Source organism: Labeo rohita, chromosome 17 (genome assembly GCF_022985175.1).
Source record: "Labeo rohita strain BAU-BD-2019 chromosome 17, IGBB_LRoh.1.0, whole genome shotgun sequence".
In the NCBI taxonomy this organism is placed as follows: domain Eukaryota; kingdom Metazoa; phylum Chordata; class Actinopteri; order Cypriniformes; family Cyprinidae; genus Labeo; species Labeo rohita.
In genome coordinates this window covers 33059114-33087064 of record NC_066885.1, presented here as the reverse complement: position 1 = coordinate 33087064, position 27951 = coordinate 33059114, and the positions used below count along the sequence as shown (strand labels likewise).

The following is a 27951-nucleotide window of genomic DNA, read 5'->3' as shown; positions in this document are numbered from 1 at the left end:
AAACACAAAGTACAAACCTTACAAAACATGATGCACATGAAAACCAGGACAATCAGAGGAAACAACAAATTTTATTAAATTCTGAGGTTCAAGTGAGGTTAATTTGGAAATAATCACCCGGTTCTGTCAATGTGAACACCAAAAAAAAAAAAAAAAGAATAGAGATAATAAAAGTGAACAGTAGAACACCATGCGGCCTCCGTGCATACTCTGATTACCTGAGGTAGAAATTTAACACATTTGCAACGAGGATGCCGGTTTCTATCCCTAGTCATGCTCCATTTTTATCATACCTGGGTAAACCTGCCTTGCCCTTTATGATATGGTGAAAATTTTTGAACATTTCCTTGCAGTAAGAAATGCTTCTGTAGATAGTTGGACTGATGCTAGACACTGAGCAATCCTCTTACACTGCAGTGGGATGGAAGTACAGAGACCTTTTTACATTGTGCCTAATACTGGGACAACCAGCACTTGAGTTACATTTTGTCCCTGAAGTCAACATTGTGGCTTGTCATCATGTTTTCCGACAAAGACCGCAAAGTACTGACCAAGGCATTATGTAATACATCTTGTTGCACCATGTGCATTTGTTGAAATGGAGGACAAAATGATCAGAGACCAATTAAAAGAACACAACACCTTTGTCAAATGAGAGACAGACTTTTTGAGGGGGGCCTTACAAAAGAGTCTTGACTTTGGCATGTCAGTTTGAATCAGCAGTACAAAACACATCTATCCTCTATAATAACTAACAGCTTGTGTTTAGGTGTTGCAATCTCAAATGATTCAGTCCGGTACTTGTCTTGAGTGTTTCGTCTGGTTTCGTTTGGCCTTCACTTAGTTTCATTTGGATTACGTTTAACTTTCGTCTAGTTTTGATTAGCTTTTGTTTAGTTCGTTTATTTTTTGTTTGGCTTTCGTTTAGTTTTGTTTGGCTTTTTGTGTAGTTTTTGTTTAGCTTTTGTTTGGTTTTTGTTTAGTTTTGTTTGCTTTTGCTCTGTTTCAAGACACTTAGTGTGCACCCTTATCATCAACATGGATTATAACTAATAGCTTGTGTTTCAATGTCAAATGATTCAGTCCAGTACTTGTCTTGAGTGTGCTTCGTCTGGTTTCATTTGGCTTTGTTTAGCTTTCATTTTGTTTCATTTGCCTTTTGTTTAGTTTTGTTTGGCTTTCGTTTAGCTTCCTTTTAGCTTTCGTTTAGTTTTGTTTGGCTTTCGTTTACTTCCATTTGACTTTTGTTTATTTTCGTTTAGTTTAGTGTTGTTTGCTTTCACTCTGTTTCATTTGGCTTTTGTTTAGTTTTGTTTGGCTTTTGTTCAGCTTCCGTTTAGCTTTCGTGTAGTTTTTTTGCCTTTTGTTTAGTTTTGTTTGGCTTTCGTTTAGTTTCCTTTGGCATTTTGAAAAATGCTCATGCTGCTATTTTCATACAATCAAAGTGGATGGGCATACACCAGCACGACTCAAAACAGGCAAAGCTTTTATCTGATGTGTGACTGTATTTGTCACAAGGATTTATTTTGTGTGGTCTCTTTTATCGCTTGGACGCATTTAATGACAGGCAAGTTGTTGATCCTGAATCTTATCTTAGATTAACGACTGACATTGATCTAGTTAAATTGTATCAGTGGTTTCTATAATTTTTTATATTACAAGTAATACACATTTTGTATAATTTCTACTCCAGCTTCCAGTTTTTTATTATTTTTAAACTACTGAGTAGGGATAAATCTGCTGTTCTCCTACCCATAGTAATGCGCCACTTAAATATATTCATAACTGCAAAACCTAATTTGTGGTATAATTCCATAATAGCCCTTGGTTACACACACACACACACACACACACACACACACAAATGTGCTTCATGCAACCGATATTAGCCTAACTGATCTCTGTTTATATCACTGAATCATTATTTTTCTGTTTATCCCCATAAAGGTGCATTAAAACAATAATTTGTAAACAATGTATTGTAAAAAGCATCGGGGTGCTCTTGCGAGGTGAAAACCTGTCTCACCACAACGGAATATGAGGGTGAAATTAGCATAGAAGATGCCACCACTGCGTTTACATTACATTGCCTCCACTGTTGATTTGCTGAGGTCCAAGCTGCTGAGTCACATACAGTACAGCAGGAGTAAGGCGAGATGACTGACAAGACTATAGGTGTGTTTGACTTCATGCGATGCTGCATTTGGGGGCAGAAATGAAAGTGAAAACATGAAGCCAGATACTTTCTGCTTCCCGTAGTGATGCTTGTGTGGTGTTTGTATATTTTATAACATATGAAGTTAATTAAATGCAATGTTTGTCAAATACGCAGATGTTTCAGAGACGTTTTCATGAAGCATCAGAAACACTTTTCATGTACCGTTTAATACAGCGCCATCTGTACAAGTTTAAAGATTAACATTAGCCTATACTATTTAAATACCAATAAAGTGGGTAAAAATATGTGAGCATAAGTGGAACTGAAGGTGTCAGAATAAACACGAAACACGTGTCATCTTTGTCATGTGGTGGATTTGGCCAATCGTGAAACAGCTGTGTCTTCATCAGAACTCCTGCAGCCACTCTGGAGAAGCAGCACTGGCTTAGTCAACCCTTCTGCTCTCGAATTGCTCTCGCAGTACTTTGATGTCATACGTCACATTGACGTGGAGTTAGCACTGTCTCAAGTCGGATATGCCATGGGTGAGGATTCGCTGGACAACAGAGCCTAGAATGCATACTCAGCACCACCGCTCCCTATACACTTTTGGTTCTTCTAAAATGGAAAGGTGCATCCTAACAGGTTAAGGCTAGAAAGGATACTACGTAGTGAACTACGGTCACCAGGGCTTATTTTTGTCATGCTGAACAACAGTAATGACTGTATTTGCATTATTGTAAGGGGTTATTGTACTTAAAAAAATGCTTGCCATCGATGTATCCCTTCTAGCCACAACCATCCTACCAAGCATGCATCCTTCCTTGTTCAGTCCTTCTGAGGCCTTCTAAATGCAAGACTGAGACCGTCTAGTAAGTGTGCATGGCTACATTACAGATGTTCCCCTCACCTTCACAGTATGAAAAAATTTATGAAATAAAATTACGAAATACAGTACGAAATAAAATTTTAGTAATAGTAACAGTAATAAAAGCTTTCTATTATTGCAATGCAATAAATCACAGCCATCTACAGTCTCGCAGTGGCTTCCTTTTTTTTTTTTACAAGTTTGAATGTGCAGTCATGAAGTAAGAGCTGTAACTATGCTGTTAACTAATCCTTAATGTTTTGAATTCAGTCTGTTCAACACCTCACACAAAGTATCTTCCCATAGCTCAAATGGTAGAGCATGAAACTAACAATGCCAAGTTCATGCCAGTAAAGCTAAGTAAATAAATGTGATGCAAATGCACATATTCTTTCCCATAAATTGTGAGTTAAAAACATATTTAGTTACTTTGTCAAAAAAAGCAGTGCAGATGTACAATAAGATTAATTATACTATGAACAGTGCTCACATTTGTGATTCAGAAATATAAAGCTTCTTACCAAAACAGTTGCATTTCATACTTTTAATTAATAAATATTTCTAAACAGATGTATTTACAATATTAAAAAAAAAACATGACAAGCTATACAGACTGCACATAATAAGCACTTTAGGTTACTATTAGGTTTGCACAAATGCAGACAAAGAAATCACATATTTTGATTTGACAGAACGTGTAAGTAATGGTTGTCTTAGATAAATTATTTTAATTCTCACATCATGACCAGATTTGAAAACATACTGCATTTGTGCAGTGTTTGTGTTGTGGTGTATGCTCTTTCAGTGTGTATACACATCTATGTTGAGGGATGCACAGCTGAGGGAGCGTTCAAGGGCTCAGTCTGTATGGGGCTGCTCAGAGCAATCTCCTGCAGCAGAACAGAATGTGTCTCTTTCCACTCCCTGAATTTACTTGCAGTGAGAGCGGAGTCAGCCAGTACCTGCTCCAAAGTCAGTAGATCTGCTTCTTTAGCCTAAATAAAACAGAAAGAATTATTATTTATTATTTATTATTTATTATAATCAGTGGTTATCAGTTGCAGTGCTGCAGTGTATTTATAGCAAATTATGGAGACAAAATTTCTGAAATTAGTCATTATTAAAATGACTAAAAAATATGCCTTATTCATCCAACTGTATTGGGTTTTGGAATTCACATTCTTCGCCACTCCTGTGTAAACTACAGCACACAAAGTTATTTATTTATTTAATATTGTGAGATGGCGGAGCGCAACATCGCAGTCTGAAGTACTGCAGCTGCTCTCTTAACCGATCTTACTCCTCTCTATCTGCTCAGTCCTGGTGATGTCAGTGCCCCGAACGATGTTATAACGTACTATTTCACACCCAGAGATGAAGGATTGGATGATGAAGTTACTAAAGAGGAGGAGTCCAATGACAGTCTGTTTTAAGCACAGCGGGCGAACAGAACGCTCGCTTTTACTACAAGGTAGGCTGCATTATTCGTGCTATCTATACATAAAATGGGTGATCAAAAGTTTGGAGACTATGCACATGATAAACAACAGAAAACAGACGTTAGTCTGCAGTATAGCGCTCCTGACTTGACAGACACCTCTCGTTAAACCCGTAAAGTGAAAGTAAAAGCCGTCTCACTTTAAAGCTGTTTTTCTCAAAATTCCATTCCTGAAAATCATCGCTATCAGCCAACTTAAGATAGCCATAACTTTCGTTACATTCAATCTATGAACAAAATAATATATTTTAACATATTTATTCTAATATATAACATATTTATTCTGATCACTCATTTATTTGTTTACTGTTTGTGTCTTTTCATATATTTATTCTACTAACTTGTTTATTTTTGTTATATGTGTCTTGTCACTTGTGATCCTGCCTGTGCAATGGAAGCTTTTGTCACCAATACAAATTCCTTGTGTGTGTAAGCACACCTGGCAATAAAGCTCTTTCTGATTCTGATTCTGATTCTATTTTGTTATTGAGAGGAAAGAGCAGCACATGTTTACATATTTATTTATGCCGCTCACAGCATCATGGGTGGCATCTGGAAGTTCGCCAACAGTTTACCACTACAAAGGTATTTAAAATTTCTTTTTTACCCATAAGCGAAAAAAAAAAAAAAGAAACTTTGTCAACATATCGCAATATCAGCCATGACATTGCTCTGTAACAGACGTTGCATGACATTGCTCTGTTATTGCATTTTTATTTTATTACAGCTCATTTAAATGTTAGATGTTAAATTCCCTCATCAATTACTCCATCAAATAATTGTGCAGTGCGTCGTTAAATGTGTCAGCAACTTCAGAATGGTCTGACAATTTTCTGCAATGTATGTCACAGTGGTCTCTCTCCTGTATTTTTATAGTTCTTGTTTAAATGAAGTTAGACTCCGCAGGAGGCTGTATGTTTTTCTTCCCATGGCATTTAGGAGTATGGGTACATGCTTAGCAAAATTTTTATTGTACTGTATCTTATGGGACATACACCAGCCACATAACTCCCTTTACAATTAAAAGCAATGACAACGATAACTCTCTTTAGGTAATCTTGCAGTTGTCTTCTGCTCCTCTGTGATAGCCAGAACAGCGGACTAGTGCAGCATGGCACAGTAGTATTGCAGTACTCAAGCCTTCTGGTTTTCTTAACCTGAATTTCTTCATTTCTGACCATTACCAGCCTCTTCCACAATGTATGTGTTCTACTCCCACCTACATCCACCATATTTGTGGATATTTGTGGTCACTGAAGCTAAGCAGGGTTGAGCCTGGTCAGTACCTGGAAGGGAGACCTCCTGGTCTATAACTAGGTTGCTGCTGGAAGAGGTGTTAGTGAGGCCAGCAGGGGGTGCTCACCCTGTGGTCTGTGTGGGCCACCAATAAGCTGGTGTGTGGTGGGCGTTCTGGCGCAATATGGCTGCTGTCGCATCATCCAGGTGGATGCTGCGCACTGGTGGTGGTTGAGGAGATTCCCCCTTCTATGTAAAGCGCTTTGAGTGCCCAGAAAAGCGCTATATAAATGTAAGGAAATTATTATTATTATTATTATTATTATCATTATTATATTTGTATGTGGCGTGTCGGCGTCAACAGTCGTGGGTGGGGCTTGTAAAATGTGACATCATCTTTTAAGGATTTTGTGATAGGCTTGCTCTGAGACACTGCTTATGATTTATGAGGATTAATAAAATCGGGGACCGGCTGGATTTTTATCATTATAGGGTGGTTTTGTACACACACTACCAACACACGTTTGTTCAAACAACATGTAAATGTGAATTTTGCATAATAGGTGCGCTTTAAATTAAAATTAGCTATGAGTTATGGAACTGCTCTTTTTATATTTTCACAAAATGAGGCTAATATATAATATATTATTAGTATATTACATCATATTGCGCGTATTATTACAAATAGCATAATAAATAACACATATTATAATATGCGTCGCACAAGAAAGTACACTTTTTTCCCCCAGCACCTGTGATAACTTTGTGTAAACTCTAAAGAATTAACAAAACAACACAATAGTCATGATATTCAGCCTGTTGTGTAAGTAACACAAATCCAAATAAGTTAGGTGGTATTGTCATTATTTAGCTGGTAGATACAGAAAGTCTAACACCCCTCAGGGGTATATTTTTTTTAGTCAGCAGTACTTAAGGGTGCACTTGGTTTTCATTACGTGGTAAATACCAGAGGCGGACAGTAGTGAAGTATTTTTACTGGTGTAAAAGTACTTTTCGAGTGTCTGTACTTTATCAGAGTGTTTTTCTTTAGAAAACTTTACTTCACAACATTCCAAAGCATAATATTGTATGTTTTACTGCACTATGTTTCATACTGAAGGGGCCCTATTATGCTTTTTAACAAAGTCTTGATTTTGTTTTGGGGGTGTTCTAGAACATGCTTTCATGCTTGGTGGTTCTAACAACATATTATTTTTCACATAATTTACATTATTACAATACCTTTCCCCCCAACCTGGCACAAATGGCTTGATTAGTTCCGGGTTTAATGAAAAAAAGGAAATGTGTTGTGATTGGTTAGCTATCTCACTGCGTTGCGATTGGCGAACAGCTTAGACAGTGTTTTACACCCCTTGTCAAAGCAGTTAGCGCAAGCTAGATGATTTTTTTTTCTTACAAAAATGCATCAGTTCACTACATGAGACTCCTTGGAGCCATGTGAGGCACGTTTTATTATGGATGGATGCACTTTATTAGATTTGTTTTGGACTGATGAAGAGAAACACCCGTCTATGCCGTTCAAAAGCTTGGGAGTGCCAGGATAATTTTTAATATAACTCTGATTGCATTCGTCTGAAAGAAGGAAGTCATATACACCTAGGATGCATGGAGGGTGAGTAAATAATATGCTACAGTAGTGTTGAGTCCTATCCTCAGCCTGCAAGATCACCAATACATGATATTATAGTCCTAATTTATTTAATTATTTTAAATACTTCATTTCATTGCCAGAACCCAGCTTCAGCACAAGGCCAAAAGCAGCCTAACATCATGAAACGTCCCTGCTGCATCTCTAAAGTTAGGCTAATTCCCCACCTCGTCCCTAACCACCCCCCAACCATTCGAATTTCCGTAGGTGGGATTCATTTTGATAATATTCTAATGGGCCACGTTGTGATCATTACATATGGAAAACAAACTCTTTAGTCCAAAGGAGCCGTTCGTTGTAGTTCTTGAAAAGGGATTTTTTTTAAAAACAGAATATCTCCTTTTGGAGTGGACTTTGAGATTTGCATCACACCACACACTGACTAAAATTCAAAAAAGTGAAAATGCATAATAGGACCCCTTTAAATATCATTTAATACTTAATTACATTAGAAATCAATTACTTTCTTACTTCTACTCAAGTAAAAGTAATTTAAAGATTTACTTGAGTACAAGAAAGTACTACAATTTTAACATTCTTAGGTATTAAACGTACAACAAACAACAGTTTATATTTATGAAATGTAGTGCAGTAAAAAGTATGACATTATGCTTTGGAATGTAGTGAAGTAAAGTTTTCTGAAGAAAAACACTCTGATAAACTGTAGATACTTTTTACGTTTACTTGAGTAAAGTAAAAATACCTCACTACTGTTCACCTCTGGTAAATAAATAAATACTGAGAGACAAAATTGTAAGAAGAAATGTTTTCATATGTTAGAAAAGGTTCATCTGAACGTCTAACCTTTAGAGTGCTGTTGAGGGTTCTGATGAGGTGTATCTTCTCATTGAGTGTGTTGTTTTTGCAACGCTTTATAAAGGAGGCTCGTAATTCCCATTTTGATGATGGTTTCCGCTCACCCGTTGGAGACAAACTTGCTCTTTTCAAATGTAAGTACAATCTTTCCATCTCATCATCATTTCCTTCCTGTCCATCTAGAACTATTAAAACAATTATTAACTTTTAACTTGTGTTTAAACCTAAGCAATCAGACTTTTTTAAAAACGGTTTTCATTAGTGATAGACCTATAACAAACATTGCTCCAAATTGATCAGCAATCATGTCACTGGCTGAGCAATGTAATTTCCTTGCATAAATCAGATGTTAAAATGATCCAACTTGCTTACTTTCAGGTCGGGTGTCATTTGAGGCCTGCTGCGTTTCTGGTTTCTCTGGCTCTGTTGATACTGCCATAGGTGCTGTGCTAGATGAACATTCAAGGGGGTCTTGAGATGGAACTGTGGCTTCACTGGATTGTGAGGTTTCCTTTATTGTGCTGCTCATTGTATGGACCAGAGCAGAACAGACCACTGTTTCCCCACCAGTAGGGGTTGCCTGGGAGACAAGATCTAGCCAAGACCGTCTATGCTTTGCCAGAGAAGAGACAGAGCTTTGGGAGTTCATTGTACTGACAGGGGAGGAGAGGGTTCCGGTGGCTTCACTTGGAACAGGTGAGGAATATGGAGGAGGAAGGCTTCCCTAAATGGGGAAGATACCGCAGAGTGAGGGAGGGATAATGACATACTCTAATATAATATATGTGACCCTGGACCACAAAACCAGTCTTAAGTCGCTGGGGTGTATTTGTAGCAATAGCCAAAAATACATTGTATGGGTCAAAATTATTGATTTTTCTTTTATGCCAAAAATCATTAGGAAACTACCTAAAGATCACGTTTCATTAAAATATTTTGTAAAATTCCTACTGTAAATATATTCAAACTTAATTTTTGATTAGTAATATGTATTAGTAAGAGCTTCATTTGGACAGCTTTAAAGGTGATTTTCTCAATATCTAGATTTTTTTGCACCCTCAGATTCCATATATTCAAATAGTTGTATTTCGGCAAAATATTGTCCTATCCTAACAAACCGTACATCAATGGAAAGCTTATTTATTCAGCTTTCAGATGATGTATAAAGCTCAGTTTCAAAAAATTGACCCTTATGACTGGTTTTGTGGGCTGGATCACATATGTGTGGTGCAGATGTCTACAACGTTTCAAACATGGTTCTTCTAGATCAAGGGACTTCAACTCAGTTTACCTCCAACCCTAATCAAACACCTGAACAAGCTAACCAAGACATTCAGAATGAATAGAAAGTTACAAGCAGAAGTTTGGAACTTAACTCTGCAGGAAAGTGGTTCCTGAGGGCCAGAAGTGAGAACCACTGCTCTGTATCATAGTGGCTTTGTTTTATAAAGCCCCCTTTTCATTCCCACAATAGTCATGACTTACACCATTAACCTCATTGACAGCTACCATATTCCATGAAATGACAGACCACTAGCAGAAATGACTAGACCAGTGTTTACTAAAAGTGTTCTCAAAATGATGTTGTGAGTCCTGAAAATTTACCACCTTTAATACACAACTGACAACAACATTCTGCTGCTGTGTGAATGCAGTTAGAAACTTGAGGTTCGCAAATAATGTATGGACTGGCCTTTGACATGTGGGCAAGGCCCCATATACTGTGCATGTGTGAACTTGCCTGGTGCACAGTTAATGATGGACCATTGACACTTGCTACAGTTTGGGTGTGGTCCTCAGAGTATGGCGGTGGAGGTGTGTCAGTAGACTCCTCATGATCACTGGCCTCACTGTAGCATTCTGTGCAACAGAAAGATAAAAGATGTAAAAAATAAATGTAAATAGGCAAATATTGTAAAAAAATATTTGTAACCTTAGTACACTAACTTACCAGCTGTATGACCCTCCGTGTGTTCATACTGAATAGATGCCAGACCAAGTTTATTCAGCCATCTGAAATCACAAAACATTAGAACATTACCAACAATTATACATAGGACTGTCACAATGAATATTTATACACTTGGTTACTGTCTAGCCCTATTCTTTATTAATGAAATTAATTTTTTTATTTAATTTTATGTCACGAGTACCCCATTGCGGTACTACTTGGAGGGAGAATAACAGAAATAGAGGAGGAGATGGGGAGGTGGAGGGATGCTGGGACTTGTGCAGTGAGACCTGCTTATATACGCTTGTAATGATGACTTTCTAACTGTTTTATGTTTGGAACTTGGTACATGGTAACCGCTTACAGCAGCTTTTATTTTTAATCAAAGATCAACAAGTATTAAATATCCACCAAAGAAACACACAATCACAAGAAAAAGTACAAACTAGAGTGAGAAGGGCATCAGAACATGAGTGCCTCAGTGACCCTGGGAGCTGTGTTGTCTGGAGCTTTAGCTTCTGATGTGGAGCTAATTGGATCCAGGTAAGAGGCCAGACAAAGAAAGAGAGAGGGATACGGGGGCCCTCTCCTGTATGTGAATGGGGCCCATTTGGGGAGACCCTAGACCCCTTCTTAGAGACCCTAGGTGGCTCTCTGGAAGGTCCTGTCAATTGAACACCATCCGGTGCTGAGTTGGATGAAATGGAAAAGGTTGATTGACAGACCTGGTAAACACATTTTGCAAGTGAATAGAGAACACGTTTGGCAGAGGACCCTCTCCAGTAAATATTTACCTTCCTCCTCTGGAGAAGCTATTTCTTCATCCCAAAAGAGGCTGGAGTGATGGAATTAGAGTGGGACCTGTCCAAAACCTCTATTGCGGAAGCAGCTGCTTTAAGCTGTTCCTGGAAGGTTAATGTTGCCTGAACCATACTAAATGTGGTCAGGCCATCTTTGGCAGACACACCTGTTTAACATGAGGGACAATGCATGGCGACTGGCAAACAGGTGTTTTGGTTCTCATATTTAAAAAAAGAGACTGAAGAGTGTGTTCTAATTATTAAGGGGTCACACTTCTCAGTCTACCCTACTTGTGAGGGCGTGTGCCAGAGTTCTAAAAAGAAGAATCCATCCAGTTGCAACAATGTGGATTTCATCTTGGACGTGGAACAGTGGACCAGCTTTTTAACCTAAAGGCATGGGAGTTTGCTTATCAACTCTATATGTGTTTTGTGGAGGTTTACGGCCATGTTCCCCAGGGTGTAATTGGTTCCCCAATTGCATTCTGACATTCAATTTATAAATCTGACTTTGCTAACTCATTTGCTGCTCATACTCTAGGTAATGTAGCCAAAGTTCCCCTTCATCCTCGCCACCACAAGCAGGTTGGACCATGAACATGGACTATGAAAAAAACTTTATGATTGGATTGTAGCAGGACTGATTTGTCTAATCTTTCATCTTTTTTTTGGCTTTTTTTATTCCCTTTATTATGACAGGATAGTGTAGAGCAGACAAGAAACAAAGTGGGAGAGAGATAGGAGAGGGACTGGGAAAGGTCCTCGAGCTGGGATGTTTGAAAGCTTAATCACAAGGCTATCGGTGCCAGCCTGTTTGTTCATCTTTACAATAAAATATGTAAAGCTGTTTCCCAAACCTTTGTATGGGGTACCAGAGCCATCTGTGCATGCCTGTTTCCTATACAACTGGTGCAAGAGCTGTGTCTGCCTTCCAAGGTGAAGAAGGAGCTGAGCCTATCTGCAAAGGTCTCAGTTTACCAGTTGATTTATGTTCCAACCCTTACATATGGTCATGAACTTTGGGTAATGACCGATAGCATGAGATAGTGGGTAGAGGTGACTGAAATTACTTTTCTCTACGGGCCATCTGGCCTAACCTTGAGAGACAAAGTGAAAAGCTCTGACATTGGAAGAGACTTGGAGCAGACCAACTTAGACCACATATTTGTAAGTCATCCACAAAAATTGCCAAATCTAGTAATTATGCATATTGTTGTTTTTTTTCCCCCTTAAAAAAGGAACTGACTGCATTAACCATTTCTTTCAACAGTTTATACAAACCACTACTATGACTACTGTAAATACAACAGAATGAGATGTCAAAGGGCTTACAATTTCATGTCTTCATTGCTGTCAGCCGCAAAGTAAAACATCATAACTTTGGGGTGGCAAGCTTTGATCGCACTGTGAGAAACAAAAAGAGTGTGAAGGATTGTTCAGCTGAAAAACATTCATAATCATCATAATGATGAGTTTGTTCCACTTAAAGGTCCTTGCATTTGGCAAACAAACAACTTTGTGGTTTGTAAAGACAGAATTAACAGAAATGAAAATCACACTTACTATTTTTTCTTACATTCCATTGCCCTGTCAATTACAAAATCAGTCAAATTTATAAAGCCTTCTGCTTTTTCAGCCTGGAAAACACACAAAAAAGCACAAAACAAAAGTTATAAGTTATACATATGATGTTGTGCTGACTTACATAAATGATATTCAATAATAGAGAAAACTTTAGCATGAAAAGAGGAAGACACATAAATGGAATTCTGATGACTCACCCCTTGGTTTGAGTACCAGTACAGAGAAGTTTTCTTTAGCACGAACCAATACTTTTTCCACTTAATACTCAGAAATCCCTTCCCATCTTTCTTCCTATAAAGCCAGCCCTGATGGTCCACTGGGTCCAGATCTTTCACTGAAACTCTCCTTCTGCTCATTCTTGGACTTCCTGGTAGAACAAATGTATGAACACCACAACAAAATAGAAATGATGACACAGGAAAAAATACTTTTGACTACATCTCGAGTGGTTTGCGCAATGTGATACAAACCTCCACAATTCTTCTTCTTTGACTTCGGTCTGAGGGATACCTGAAGAAATGGTACATACATGAAATATGCTGGTGTTTTCATGACCACACCATGTCTTGTTATTATGGTTTCACACTTGCAATGCAGACAAAAATAATTTCATATACAATAAATTCACAAGTATTACCGGATTGTACTCATCAGAAGCCATACGAGGAGCCAGAGAAATGGGAAAAGAGGCCTGGTAAGAGATCAAAGCAGACACAATCAAAGTGATTATTAGATGTCTGTTTCTTGTTTTAGGGTCTATTTTTATTACTAGTTATTGCAAATACAGTTATTGCAATTAACCCTGAACCTAATCCCTAATCCTGACCTCTCATATCCAGCAGTTTGCCATTCATATAGGATCACAGCAATAGCAAACGACAGTGATCAAATTATCCAGTCAATTCCTGATGGACAAAATTAAGTCCCTCCCCAAACTGTTTGCTAATTGGAGAAGCTGTTTCTCTCACACATACATTACAATAGGAAGGAAAAAGGCAAAAACAACTTCTGTTGCACACTAACTTTAACCTTAAGTTAAAGCTCAAGTAGTTACCTTATATTACTCAGTTCTACATGGGTAAGTACACTGTACAATGGGTGTGCACAGTGGCGGTTTTAGGCATGGGCGAACGGGGCAGCATTTTTTCATGACACGTGGGGGGCGGCACACGAACTTGGAGGAAAAAAAATCATCTGTGCCGCTAAGCGGTTTTCTATTGTCTATGATACCTGTGCCGCCCCTGCTGCTGAAGGAGCCGCACAGAAGCTGAGCGAGAGGAGAGGAGAGGAGAGGAGAGGAGAGGGGATGAGGGGGGGCGCAGAGTACAGTTCACCTCTCCCAAATGAAGCGGACAAGGAGGTGGGCTAAACTATGTCAGTGATACCTGACTTTATTACAAATAACGCACATTTCATTCAAAATATTACTTTGAAAAAAAAAGAGAAAAAAATGATAAACACAGACCAATAAGTTGCACTTTTTTTATTTATTTAATTGTGTGAAATTGCTAATAAAAATAGGTAATAAAAAACGATTATGATGTGGAGGTGAATTGGTTTAGTCTTGACTTCTGGTCGTGAGTGACAGCATTGGGGGATGGGAAATCTGTTGATTGTTGATTACAAAGTAAACACAGCGATAGAGAGAAAAAGGCCAAAGCTGACAGGTGCCCAATTTAGGAAAAAAAGAAAAGAAGATGAGGAGAAATGGGCAAAAGATAAAGGTATGCAACAATGTTCTCTCTGTATGATTAAGGTATTCATGTCATTATGTTAATTAGTGGTATAACCTTAACTCTTAGGTTTGTTTGCCTTCTTGCTTATGATGCTTGCTATGCTTACCTTGCTAAAAAAACACAATAAAAGCCTAATATACAAACCATCACAGAAATTCTAATGGTTTCTATTAAATAGCATTATGAACCATTAACTTTTTCCAGTGAAACAAAATTCCTTATTGTAGTGTGTTTTGGACACTTTTCCAATAGGATTTACCATCCCACCCACCAATAGAATCCATCATACACCAGCAGACACTGTTATACTTACCATTAAAACCAATACAATTCCCATTATAACCATTAAATCCATTACATTTTCTATTATTTTTGGGCAGGGTTCTATTGTTTTTTTCAGCAGTGTATACAACGTGAGATCTTTACAAGTAAATTTAACCACAAAATTATGCTTTGCAACAAAACTGTTGCAAGTACAGTTATTTTTTCCATTGTCTATGTTAATGTTGGCTATAGCCAATATATTTACAATATATTTACAGTATAATGTAAATATATTGGGGTTGGGGGCGCCGGGAGGAAGTCTTGCCCGGGGAGCAATTCAGTGTAGAACCGCCACTGGGTGTGCATTCTGTAAAATGAAGTGCAACTGGGCCAGTGCGAACATTTTTGAAATATACAGTATATTCAGAAAACACACTGCTCACAAAAAAAGAACAAGGGAGACACTTAAATCACACGTTAGATCTTGATGAATGAAATACTCAAGTTGAAAATCTTTAGTTATATACAGTACTCTGCAAAAGTCTTAGGTCACTAGTATTTTCATCAGCTAAAAAATGGTTTAAAGTCAGTTAAAGTCGGTCTTTTGCTGTAGTGTGTCAGTAGGAAATATCAGATTACATTTCCAAACATTCATTTTGCCATTAATCGTAATAATCCAGTGAGATTTTTGTTTGCACAAGGAGTCTGACAACAGCGAGTGCTCTGCACAGAGATCTGATCTCACCATCATCCAGTCTGTCTGGAATGACATGAAGACACAGAACAAACTCAGACAGACTAAATCCAGAAGAACTGTGACAAAGTCTCCAGGATGCTTCAAGAAACCTACCTGCAAAGCTGCAGCACTGTTAAAAGTTTTAGGCACTTGTGTAAAAATGCTGTAAAATGAGGATGCTGTCATAGACAGATTTTCTTTATCAATTACCTTCTATTAATTAAATGAAATCAACATTTGGTGTGATCATTCTTTGTGTTTACAGCGGCTTTTGCCCTAGGTGCACTTGCGCAAAATTTTTCAGGTAGCTTTGCAGGTAGGTCTCTTGAAGCATCTTGGAGACGTTGCCACAGTTCTCCTGGATTTACTCTGTTTCAGTTTGTTCTGTGTCTTCATGTCATTCCAGAGACAGACTGGATGATGGTGAGATCAGATCTCAGTGTGGAGCACTGGCTGTTGTCAGACTCTTTGTGCAAACAAAAATCTCACTAGATTATTACAATTAATGGCAAACAGAATGCTTGGAAATGTAAACTGATGTTTCCTACCGACAAACTACAGCAAAAGGAAAAAAACTTACTTTAAACCATTTTTTAGCTGGTGAAAATACTAGTGGCCTAAAACTTTTGCACAGTACTGTACATTGCGTAATTTGTTGAGAATGAAATTATGTGACAGTGGTTAATGGAAACCAAAATCATCAGGCATGCTCCTGATGAAATGATCTGGATAGTGTACTGTGGGATCTCCTGCCAGACCTGGATCAGGGCATCAGTGAGCTCCTGGACTTGGTCTGTGGTGCTACGTGCCGTCTTTGCATGCTCAAATACAACCCAGATAACATCCCAGAGCATAGGCGGAGTTTAGGGGGGGCTGAGGGGGGCACTGCCCCCCCAGATGAAAGCCAATCATGATTTTGTCTGAGCAATTTTTTATTATTTATTTTATTTTATTTTTTATTTATATTATCTTATTATTTTAGTGGATAGAATAAGTACGTTTTGGGTAAATTAATTTCAATTTAAGCTCCATATCCTCGCGAGTCGCAACTTGTCTTGATAGAGAGGACTCTCTTTCGGTTATTTTCCCGCTTTTGCAAGTTAACTGTTTGGCTACATCAGAAACAAGTTTCTCAGTTATGATGAAAGTAGGAAACTGGTTCCAAACTTCAATGGCACATATCTTAAATTTCCCTCGTTTCACTCGCTTTCCTTCGTTTTTAAATAGCTTGTAAATGCGCAGTGCACATTTTACTTTCACTTTTAAATTAGCGGCAATTCGGCGTCAATTGCTTGAATCCCATTCAAGCACAACAAAATACAACGTAAGGCTATGTTCACACTTGGCGTCTTTTTTGACAAGAAAAAGTTGACAGCGGCGCTTTGTGGCAGCGCGTCGGTTTTTGAAGTTAACGGGGAGGAGAATGTCGGTTCACAACAGGGGCGGATTGGCCATCTGGCAATTCTGGCAAATGCCAGAAGGGCCGGACCATTTTTTAAATGTGGGCCGGTCAGTTTTTTTTTTTTTTTTTTTTTTTTTTTTTTTTTTAATATGTATTGTTTTTACATGCAGGCAGCTTTTATCTCTTGCAAGATGTGAAAATTATGATGATGATAATGATGATAATAATAATAATAATAATAATAATAATAATAATAATAATAATAATAATAAACCAGCCGGCGACGGTTATTACGTAATCAAAATCTGGCAAGAATGTCAAACAGTAAGTGCAACACAAGCTAATTGTCAGAGATGGACCGTAAAAAAAGGAAAGGCGGTGCCGAAAAGCTCCGAGAAAGCAAAAAAGGGCTGTAAAATCAGACGCTGCCAAATGCATAAAATTAACTGAAATATTCTCGAAAGGTTTAAATTCGGCTGCTGCATCGGAGGACAGTAGCGCGGTAGAGGAGGTAAGAAGAAAACAGAAAATATACTTCTAAGTCATTATACTAAAATATACTAAGTAATTTTCACGCCATTCACGCTACTTCTGACAGTTTTTGACAGTAACCTACACTGTGTTTAACAGTTGTAAGCTTAGCGTAGAACTCCCGTACATTTTAAAATGTCATTATCAGCAGATAACGTGGGATTTAGGGTATACAGACTGCTGTATGCTACTAGCAATATAGTCTAACATGCAAAAGAACCTATAGCTATAGCCATAGTACTGTAGGCATTTGTAGTGAACTCTGAATACATAGCTAGTCTTTAAAGTAAAACATTAAATACATGCATAGTTTACAGTATGTAATTAATCCTTAGGTAGGGTGGAACATAGACTTCTACTACAGGCAATAGTGTAATATATCTATGCAATAGTTAGACAATGTAAAATGAGACATTGGCTTGCTTATGTTCTCCCTTGACTGAATCGTGTGTTCATCTGTTCAAAACTAGAATGTTTCTGGACCCAGTGCAGATAGCTCAGCTGCTGCAGCAGAGTCAAGCATCATGGAGGCAGGAAGACAGCAATGAGAGAGACACACCATGACACAAATGCTGACAGTTTCTTAATACTGTGTATAGAAAACTGATATAGAAACCAGTTAGGGGTTGCCAGTGGGGGACTAGTTCACCACAGATGTCCGGTCAGAGACAATGAGATGCAATCAATCCAGAATTCTTTTGATTCTTTATTCTTTCCACAAAGTTTCCAACAAGTACTGAGCATGCAAGTGCTAACAATCACTTTGGGGTATCCATGTGGGTTGGTGTGTATGTGTGGTCTACAACAAATTAGAATAAACAAATTAAGGAATCAGAAAAACTTATACAAATAAAGATACTAAAACACTTCCATGTACAATCAACATGAGTATGAGATCACTGGCTGATTGCCAGAAACACTTCAAAATAAAAGCTCATGTGAGCCTTTTTAACACTGTGGCTCTAATTAACGATAAATTAACCCTAATGATAGGAGTAACCTGTGAATGTGTATCACTGATACACATTCACAGGTTACTCCTATCATAAGTAATAGCAGACAAACGGCATAAACAGACAGCACACGGACTCTACAAGATTCACAGATTATTTTTTTAGTTTTTACTGTATGTATAAATTTGTTATAAATGGGTTGTTTTTGTTCCAGTCACATACATTAAATGTTTAAATATCTATTACATGTGGTACTGCTTATATTATTTCACCATCTGTACACCAATATAAGTAGTGAATGTGCGTGTCCGTGGGTGGGGCTGTGTCGGTGTGGTAATATGGGCCGTTGTGGCTACAGTGCCAGGGCTGAATTTTTGTCCCAGTCCGCCCCTGGTTCACAACAATAAAATAAAAATCGATCAACCGGCACCGTCTCCATTTTTCTTGTTGTTTTTGTTATAGAAATTGGATGACAAGTAAAATTGGATGACAAGTAATTTCTTACTGCTAAATTCTGAAAAAACAGAGGTGTTAATTATCGGACCTAAAACCTCAGCGTGTGTAATAATGTAACGAAGACGCAGAGGTGGAATCCAAAAGCGGATGTTTATTAAAACAACAGCAAACATACACAATGAACCGTAATCCAAGCAGGCAGTGAGTAAAAGCAGGCAGTGGGTCAGATAACGAGAGAAACAGTCCAGTATAACAAACGTAACAATGGGGGTAATCCAGAGAGCGATGGTCAGAGGCAGAAATAGGTCAAACCTTGTAATCAGTCCACACAAGCAAACAATCCAAACAGGGGTGATCCGTAAACTCAGAAATCCATAAACAAAGCAAAACAGCAACAGGTAATCCAACAGAGTAAAGTTTACAACGCTCGGTAAGGCAGGTTTAACTGGCAATACTTCGCAACATGCAAGCACATGGTGAGTCCTTATATACTGCCAAACAGGAAGTGACAGTAGAAGCAGCAGAGGGAGCATGCAGGCAGTACTGGGGTGAGGGCTCCCTCTGCTGGCTTGGCGTTACAGAATCCCCCTAGGAGCGACTCCTGGCGCTCAAACAACAGTCCAGGTGGGTGGGGGAACAGAGGCAAAACAGGGGGTGGGACGGAGGGCCAGGTCCATGTAGAGCAGGTGGGTCTGGATCGTGGAGCAGGGACAGACAGTGAAGCACAGGAGGACCTGGACCATGGAGCAGTGGCAGACAGTGAAGCACTGGAGGACCTGGGCCGTGGGGCTGTGGCAGACAGTAGAACCCTGGAGGTCCTGGGCCGTGGTGCAGTGGCAGACAGTGAAGCACTGGAGGACCTGGGCCGTGGGGCTGTGGCAGACAGTAGAACCCTGGAGGTCCTGGGCCGTGGTGCTGTGGCAGACAGTGGAAACCTGGAGGACCTGGGCCGTGGAGCGACAGCAGACCGTGAAATACTGACGTGCCTGGGCCGCAGAGCAATGACAGACAGTGGAACACTGGAGGTCCTGGGCCGTGGAGCAGTAGCAGACCGTGAAGTACTGGAAGGCCAGGGCCGTGGAACAATGGCAGAGTAGGGAACCATGGTGGGGCAGGCAGAGCAGGTAGGGCTGGGAGCCATGGCGACGCAGGCAGAGCAGACAGAACAGGGGGCCATAGCGAGGCAGGCAGAGCAGGCAGAGTAAGGAGCCGTGGCAAGGCAGGCAGAGCAAGGAGCCATGGCGAGGCAGGTAGAGCAGGCAGAGCAGGAAGCCATGGCGAGGCAGGCAGAGCAGGCGTAACAGGGAGCCATTGCAGGGCAGGCAAAGCGGTGTGCACATGAATGATTTCTTTGGCCTTCTTGATAGCGACATGGCGGGCAGAGAGTTCATGATAGGACGCCGCTCCCATAGGAGGATCTACAGCTAGCGCTGACACCTCTGGGGGCATGGGCGCGGATGCTTGGGCAGAAGAGGCCTCTGACGTAGACTCGTGGACAGACGAGGCAGTGAGTTCATTAATGGACGCCACCTCCTTAGGAGGTTCTACAGCGCATGCTGACACCTCAGGAGGTATTGGCGCAAACTCTTGGACAAGAGAGGCTTCTGGTATAGACTCGTGGATAGACGAGGCCTTGGGAGCAGACTCGTGGATAGACAAGGCTTCTTGAGCAGACTCGTGGACAGATGAAGCTTCGGGAGTAGACTCGTGGGCAGACGAAGCTTCTGGAGCAGACTCGTGGACAGACGAAGCTTCTGAAGCGGTCTCGTAGACAGACGAAGCTTCTGGAGCGGTTTCGTAGACAGGCGAGGCCTCCGGGGCAGACTCGTGGACCGGTGAGGCCTCGGGAGCAGACTTTTGGACAGAAGAGGCCTCTGGAGCACAGTATGCTGCCCACATACTGAGGATGGCTACGGCCATTACAGGCAGCACAGTAGCTAGTGGGGTGTCTGTTGACCTTGTGGGTGCTGATGTTATGGGCTTGTGGCTTGTGAATGTGGGCTCTGCGTGGCTTGGTAGCGTGGGCTCTGCGTGGCTTGGGAGCGTGGGCTCTGCGTGGCTTGGGAGCGTGGGCTCTGCGTGGCTTGGGAGCGTGGGCTCCGCGTGGCTTGGGAGCGTGGGCTCCGCGTGGCTTGGGAGCGTGGGCTCTGCGTGGCTTGGGAGCGTGGGCTCTGCGTGGCTTGGGAGCGTGGGCTCTGCGTGGCTTGGGTCAGAAATGTTATAGGGGACCAGATGAGGATTTGGTAGGATAATAGCTTTTTGCCTTGAGTTAGGGAGGCCTGCCGTGGCCGGACTTGACTCAGGGAGGCCTGCCGTGGCCGGACTTGACTCAGGGAGGCCTGCCGTGGCCGGACTTGACTTGGGAAGAACAGCGGTGACTTGACCTGGCTCGTGCAGTCCAACTGTGACTTGACTTGGTTCAGGGACAATAGCAGCAACTTGACTTGGCTCATGAAGAACAACCGTGGCGTGGCTTAGCTCAGGGAAGACAGCAGCAATTTGACTTGGCTTGTGAAGATCTGCTGTAACCTGAACAACATGGCTTGACTCAGGAACAACATGGCTTGACTCAGGAACAACATGGCTTGACTCAGGGGAACAGCTGGGGAACAGCTGCCCTTGGCTTGACTCGTGGGGAACAGCTGTGACTTGGCTTGGGGAACAGCTGTGACTTGGTGGGGAACAGCTGTGACTTGCTTGCTTGACTTGGCTTGACTCGTGGGGAACAGCTGTGACTTGGCTTGACTCGTGGGGAACAGCTGTGACTTGGCTTGACTCGTGGGGAACAGCTGTGACTTGGCTTGACTGGGGAACAGCGTGGGGAACAGCTGTGACTTGGCTTGATTTATGGGGAACAACGGCTGTCCTTGTGCTTGACTCATGGAGAACAACAGCTGTAACTGGCTTGATTCATGGAGAACAGTAGCTTTGGCTTGACTTGACTCTGTTGCTTGACTTGACTCTGTTGCTTGACTTGACTCTGTTGCTTGACTTGACTCTGTTGCTTGACTTGACTCTGTTGCTTGACTTGACTCTGTTGCTTGACTTGACTCTGTTGCTTGACTTGACTCTGTTGCTTGACTTGACTCTGTTGCTTGGCCGGACTCTGAAGCTTGGCCGGACTCTGAAGCTTGGCCGGACTCTGAGGCTTGGCCGGACTCTGAAGCTTGGCCGGACTCTGAAGCTTGGCCGGACGCAGTAGCTTGACTTGACCCTGGAACTGGACTTGACTTGGGAGCCTGACTGGACTTGGAAACTTGACTTGACCCTGGAACTCGACTGGACTCGGAAGCTTTTGACCCTTGAGCAGCAGCTGTAGCTTGACTTGACCTTGGAGCTTGACTTGACCTTGGAGCTTGACTTGACCTTGGAGCTGCAACTGTAGCTTGATTTGGTTCTGCAGCTTGACTTGGTTCTGCAGGAACAGTAGCTGTCATTTTAGCTGCCCATACAGCCATTAGGGGTGAGTCCAGTACGTGTGCCATCATGAGGCGTGGCTTGGAGACAGTGATTATCTTGTGGAGTGGCTCTGGGATGGCAGCCATCTTGTGAACTGGCTTGGGGAAGGCGGCCATCTTGTGGATTGGCTCTGGGAAGGCGGCCATCTTGTGGACTGGCTCTGGGACGGCGGCCATCTTGTGAACTGGCTTGGAGATAGCAGCCATCTTGTGAGCTGGTTGTAGGAGGGTAGCCATGACAGGTGCAGACTCCGGACGGGCAGGAATGGCGTGAGCAGGCCCTGGAGCGGCAGGCATGGCGTGAGCAGGCCCTGGAGCGGCAGGCATGGCGTGAGCAGGCCCTGGAGCGGCAGGCATGGCGTGAGCAGGCCCTGGAGCGGCAGGCATGGCGTGAGCAGGCCCTGGAGCGGCAGGCATGGCGTGAGCAGGCCCTGGAGCAGGCAGGCATGGCGCCCTGAGCAGGGCGTGAGCGGCAGGCATGGCGTGGCTTTGGCTTGGTGGATGTGGCTTGAACAGGCTGTGGTGTGGTGGTTACTGCGGGATTGCGGGGTCCCTCGTCCGCAATCCCAACAGTGTATGATGATCCGCTTAGGAGTAGGGCATGATCAATATATTTCTCTAGTGACCAATGAATCTTTCCCCCAGGTAGCCATGAACGAATGGGATCGTTTAAACCCACCCGAAAAATGTCCTTCAGTGCCACGTCATTAAAATCAACAAGGTAACACAGTCCACAAAATTCCTCTACATACTCCTCTATAGCCTTGTCCCCTTGACGAAGGCAGAGGAGACGAGATACTGTTGGGTTCATGTTGGCTGAACGTTTCCGCTGGACTCTTGGTAGGCGAAGTATTCTGTAACGAAGACGCAGAGGTGGAATCCAAAAGCGGATGTTTATTAAAACAACAGCAAACATACACAATGAACCGTAATCCAAGCAGGCAGTGAGTAAAAGCAGGCAGTGGGTCAGATAACGAGAGAAACAGTCCAGTATAACAAACGTAACAATGGGGGTAATCCAGAGAGCGATGGTCAGAGGCAGAAATAGGTCAAACCTTGTAATCAGTCCACACAAGCAAACAATCCAAACAGGGGTGATCCGTAAACTCAGAAATCCATAAACAAAGCAAAACAGCAACAGGTAATCCAACAGAGTAAAGTTTACAACGCTCGGTAAGGCAGGTTTAACTGGCAATACTTCGCAACATGCAAGCACATGGTGAGTCCTTATATACTGCCAAACAGGAAGTGACAGTAGAAGCAGCAGAGGGAGCATGCAGGCAGTACTGGGGTGAGGGCTCCCTCTGCTGGCTTGGCGTTACAAATAACCTAAAACACTGTCTAATACTTGATGGCTGCTCTGTCAGTTCTTCATCATCAGTTAGGAACCCAGGTGTGCTATTTAATGGCAATCTTTCCTTTGAAAACCACATCTCTAGTATTTGCAAAACTGCATTTTTCCATCTCAAAAATATATCTAAATTACGACGTATGCTCTCAATGTCAAATGCTGAAACATTAATTCATGCGTTTATGACCTCAAGATTAGATTATTGTAATGCTTTATTGGGTGGTTGTTCTGCTCGCTTAATAAACAAACTCCAGCTGGTCCAAAATGCAGCAGCTAGAGTTCTTACTAGAACCAAAAACTATGGTCATATTAGCCCGGTTCTGTCAACACTGCACTGGCTCCCTATTAAACATCCTATAGATTTTAAATCTTGCTAATTAAAAGCCCTGAATGGTTTAGCTCCTCAGTACCTGAGCGAGCTCTTATCGCATTATAGTCCCTCACGTCCGCTGCGTTCTCAAAACTCTGGCAATTTGATAATACCGAGAATATCAAAATCAACCGCGGGCGGCAGATCATTTTCTTATTTAGAACCCAAACTTTGGAACAATCTACCCAACACTGTTCGGGACGCAGACACACTCTGTCAGTTTAAATCTAGATTAAAGACCCATCTCTTTAACCTTGCTTACACATAACACATTAACACATTTCTATAATTCACATCCGTTAAAGGATTGTTAGGCTGCACTAATTAGGTAACCGGAACCGGGAACACTTCCCATAACACCCGATGTACTCAGTGCATCGTCAGAAGAATGGCATCTACGCTAATATTAGTCTGTTTCTTATTCCGAGGTCACCTTAACCACCAGATCCAGTCCGTATCCAGATCAGATGGTCACTGCAGTCCCCCGGATCCAGTCCGAACCCAGCCCAGACGGTGGATCAGCACCTAGAGACGACCTCTACAGCCCTGAATGTCAGCGGAGACCACATCGACTAGATGAGCCCCAGAGACGGATCCCCAGTGAACACCTCGTCACCTAGACGGCCGTCGGCACAGGACCACGGGACCTGGTGAGTCCTCTGTGTCTGGCCAGAGGAGAACTGGCCCCCCCGACTGAGCCTGGTTTCTCCCAAGGTTTTTTTCTCCATTTGTCACCGATGGAGTTTTGGTTCCTTGCCGCTGTCGCCTCTGGCTTGCTTAGTTGGGGACACTTTATCTTCACACAATATTGTATTTTATTTTGTTGTATTTGATTAACTACCTTTACCTGAAAATTGAGTGTTTACTGTTGCCTTTTGCATTGTTGATGTACTATTTCCTGTTTAATACTGTACAGCCGCCTTGTCACAATTCTGTATTGTTAAAGGTGGTATATAAATAAAGGTGACTTGATTTTGATTTAGAAACGTCAGTTCTGGCTACTCGCTTGTCATTGGTCAGCTGTCAAAAAGGCTCTTAGCGTAGGGCGTTTCTTTCAGAAAAGCTGAACTTTTTTCAACTTGAAATGACGCTCTGAGCTGCAGAAAAAGACGCCGGTGTGCGGTGGTGTTTAAAAAAGCGCTCAGGACTTTTTTTGAAAACACGGTTTACTCCATAGGATTATAATGTAGAACAGACGCTGGCAGTTTGAAGAAAGACGCCAAGTGTGAACATAGAACTCACTTAGCCTATAAATTAATCATGGAACTTTTATTAACAAAACGAATAAAAATAGCTTACACCATGCTATATGCTTAATATAAAATAATTTAGGCTAGGCCTACATAAATTTTAAATAGCCTATATTAAAACTCAAAATCAGTAAACACCGTGGACCCAAATAAATATAAGAAACGTAGAACGTTTTTTAGCAAAACGAATAAGAAAGAATCACACAAAGTAAAAATCAGCAAACACTAGAACCAAATAAATAAAAAACGAATGTTTAAAAAAACTTCGAAAACCACCATAGATAAACGGCAAAAGTCAACAGGCTTTTCAAAAAAAAAAAAAAAAAACATCGCCAAACTTCCACCACCGTCTTGTCTCGCCTGACCTCACTCTTCTTGTCGGTCAGCTCGTCACTCTGCTCACTGATAAATAAAATCTGATCTGCGATGCGATTGTTGTTCGGCACTCTGTATTGAGCAGCCGCGTTCAGTTTTATTTGTAGTGTTTGTTCTCCAAACTTATAATAAAAATAATAATATTTTATTACTATAAACAAATCAAAACGATGGTGGTGGTCGGTGCCGAGGTGGGCAAGTGACGTAACCGGTGTTGCAGTACACCGACTATGGCAGCAAGGCTATTCTCTGCATTAGGTAACCTAATGTACATTTTTATTTTTTATTTAAGTTTTTACTCTTTGTGCAGCAGTCATTGTTAATTCTAAATGTATTTTAATGTAGAATATGTTACATAAATTATGTTACATAAATATATGAATATAGAAAATATATATATATAAAAAATTCTGCTGCTGGCTCCTCTGCCAGTGGGTGCCCCCCCACGCATAAACCAGCATGGATTCCAAGCTGGTCCAGGTCGGTTTATGCTGGTATAATGCTGGTCTAGCTGGTGTACAAGCATATTCATGCTGGTCCCAAGCAAAATGGAGCTGGTGATGCTGGTTTACCTGGGTTGAGTGTCAGTAGGCCTGTTGTCTGTATGCAAGTACTGTTATGGGGACAAACATAGTTTTTGCTTGCATATTTAACACGTTAATAATGTAAAGGAAAAAACGTATACATTTAAAACATGATTTATTGAATTATATAAGAAACTAAATGTCTTTTGCTCCCTCTGCTGAAATTAGAACTGAAAATCAATGTCACTGGTAAACCGGTAAAACGTTTCAAAGCATCAAAGGAATTGTCTCCTGTTTCATAAGATCTGTACACAAATCAGTTCAAATTAGTTAAAAAGAGCTTGTGTATATTGCATAACAGTAACATTTAGAGATATGAAAATAAAAAAAAATGCTTGATAGAAGCTTAATCATAAGCAGTTTGTTCTATAGCAAGTGTTATGGGATGAGCTCTTTCAATGGGACAGTTAATAACAGCTTGATAATGAAAGTTCAAAACTTAAAGTTGTTGTTTTTAAAGACTTTCATACTTATCTGGGAAGTCAAAAAGTGCACATAGTAAATGGTATGTCAGTGCAGTGAGGACCATGAATTATTATTGAAAATAGTGGTAGCATGCACTTCTAACAATTGCTGAAACAAAGTTAATTCAGCCAAAGTCAAATAGCCAATTGCCCAACTTAAAGGGAACACTTATTACTATAATGGTAACAGACTTCAACAACCTTTGTACGTGTCCCATATTAAAGAAATAGAGAAAAACTGGTTTGCAATAAGTGAATATATTAATTCTGCTTTTGCAGTTGTGTAATCATCATTCAGAGTGAATCTACTTTATTTCACTAACTACAACACTGTACTGAAATGTGATATGTAAAACATACAAGTTTTGTTGTGGTCTTGCTGGGATCCTGCACCAGCACCCAAAAGACAACAAATGCTGGTCCAACAGCACACCAGCATCCCAAGCTGCTTCCACCGTGCAAAACATACCTCAAGCTGGTGACCAGAAATGCTGGATTTTCTTCAGTACCAATGTCATCAAATATGGGCTCTAGCTGAGCCTCTTACATTTGTCTCTAAACCGCTCTGTCATTATATTGGCTGTACTTAAGGTCATTGTCCCATTAGAAGGCAGATTTTCTGCCTTCCAATTTCTTTCTCCCATGACCACTCCAGGTATTGCATAATTAGTAGGCAGTGTCAGACAGACTAGATAATCGTGTTTGTCACAGTCTGAGAGTCCTTTGGGACTTCATCAAAAAGCTGAAAATAATCATTAAAAAAACCTGGCATGGTATGGAAGAGTTTTTAGAATGACACACCTATACATACATATCCCTGCCTTATCTATCTGAAAAAAAAAAAAAAAAAAAAAATTATATATATTTACAACAGAGGAACCTAGAAAAAGAGTAGAAGAGTTCAGTGACCTTACAGCGCATTGAAACTGAGGGTGGAAAAAGACACAAGCTAAACGAAACTCATTGCTCAATTTCCTCAAACTGCTCATGTTCCTCTTTCAGCTATAACAGAATGGCAGAAATTTTGACGATCGTATTTTCAACAATGCAATGTAGTCTTTTTTTACATCTGATATTAATCATTAGAAAAAGGTTTGTTGCCATAAAATATGTGTGAAATGCCATACCTGTTCAACTGATAAACCATTAGCCACCATGAACAAGAATAAAGGCTACAATCTTTACGCACTGTCTTAGAAGAATACGAACATGTATGTCTTAAGTGTCAAAATCTACTGTCTATTTATGATCTCCAGCCCGCTGCTGGTATACAGTTGCGTTACAGTACCTGTAGTAATATATGAATGCATTATCTGTTTTACCTGTTCACCAGACTTGACCAGGTGGAGCGTCTGATCATCTGTTTTTATACTCTGAAATGGCTTGTAACTGCCCTCCTACCACAGTTAACATTAAGAGGTCAAGCCCACAGCCAGATCAT

The 27951-nt window shown here is 40.9% G+C and overlaps 1 protein-coding gene across 1 annotated transcript; it reads right to left on the bottom strand.

The window, feature by feature from the left end:
* Positions 1–52: 52 nt before the first annotated feature.
* Positions 53–27934, bottom strand: LOC127179491 (interactor protein for cytohesin exchange factors 1-like). Its single transcript, XM_051133033.1, has 12 exons — positions 27833–27934; positions 13218–13271; positions 13051–13090; positions 12778–12947; positions 12560–12633; positions 12329–12400; positions 10197–10258; positions 9987–10105; positions 8618–8969; positions 8234–8430; positions 2749–4021; positions 53–303 (listed from the first exon to the last, which is right to left on the bottom strand). The coding sequence occupies exons 2-11, from the start codon at positions 13239–13241 to the stop codon at positions 3845–3847; spliced, it is 1287 nt and encodes a 428-aa protein (XP_050988990.1). The 5' UTR covers positions 13242–13271; positions 27833–27934; the 3' UTR covers positions 53–303; positions 2749–3844.
* Positions 27935–27951: the final 17 nt, after the last annotated feature.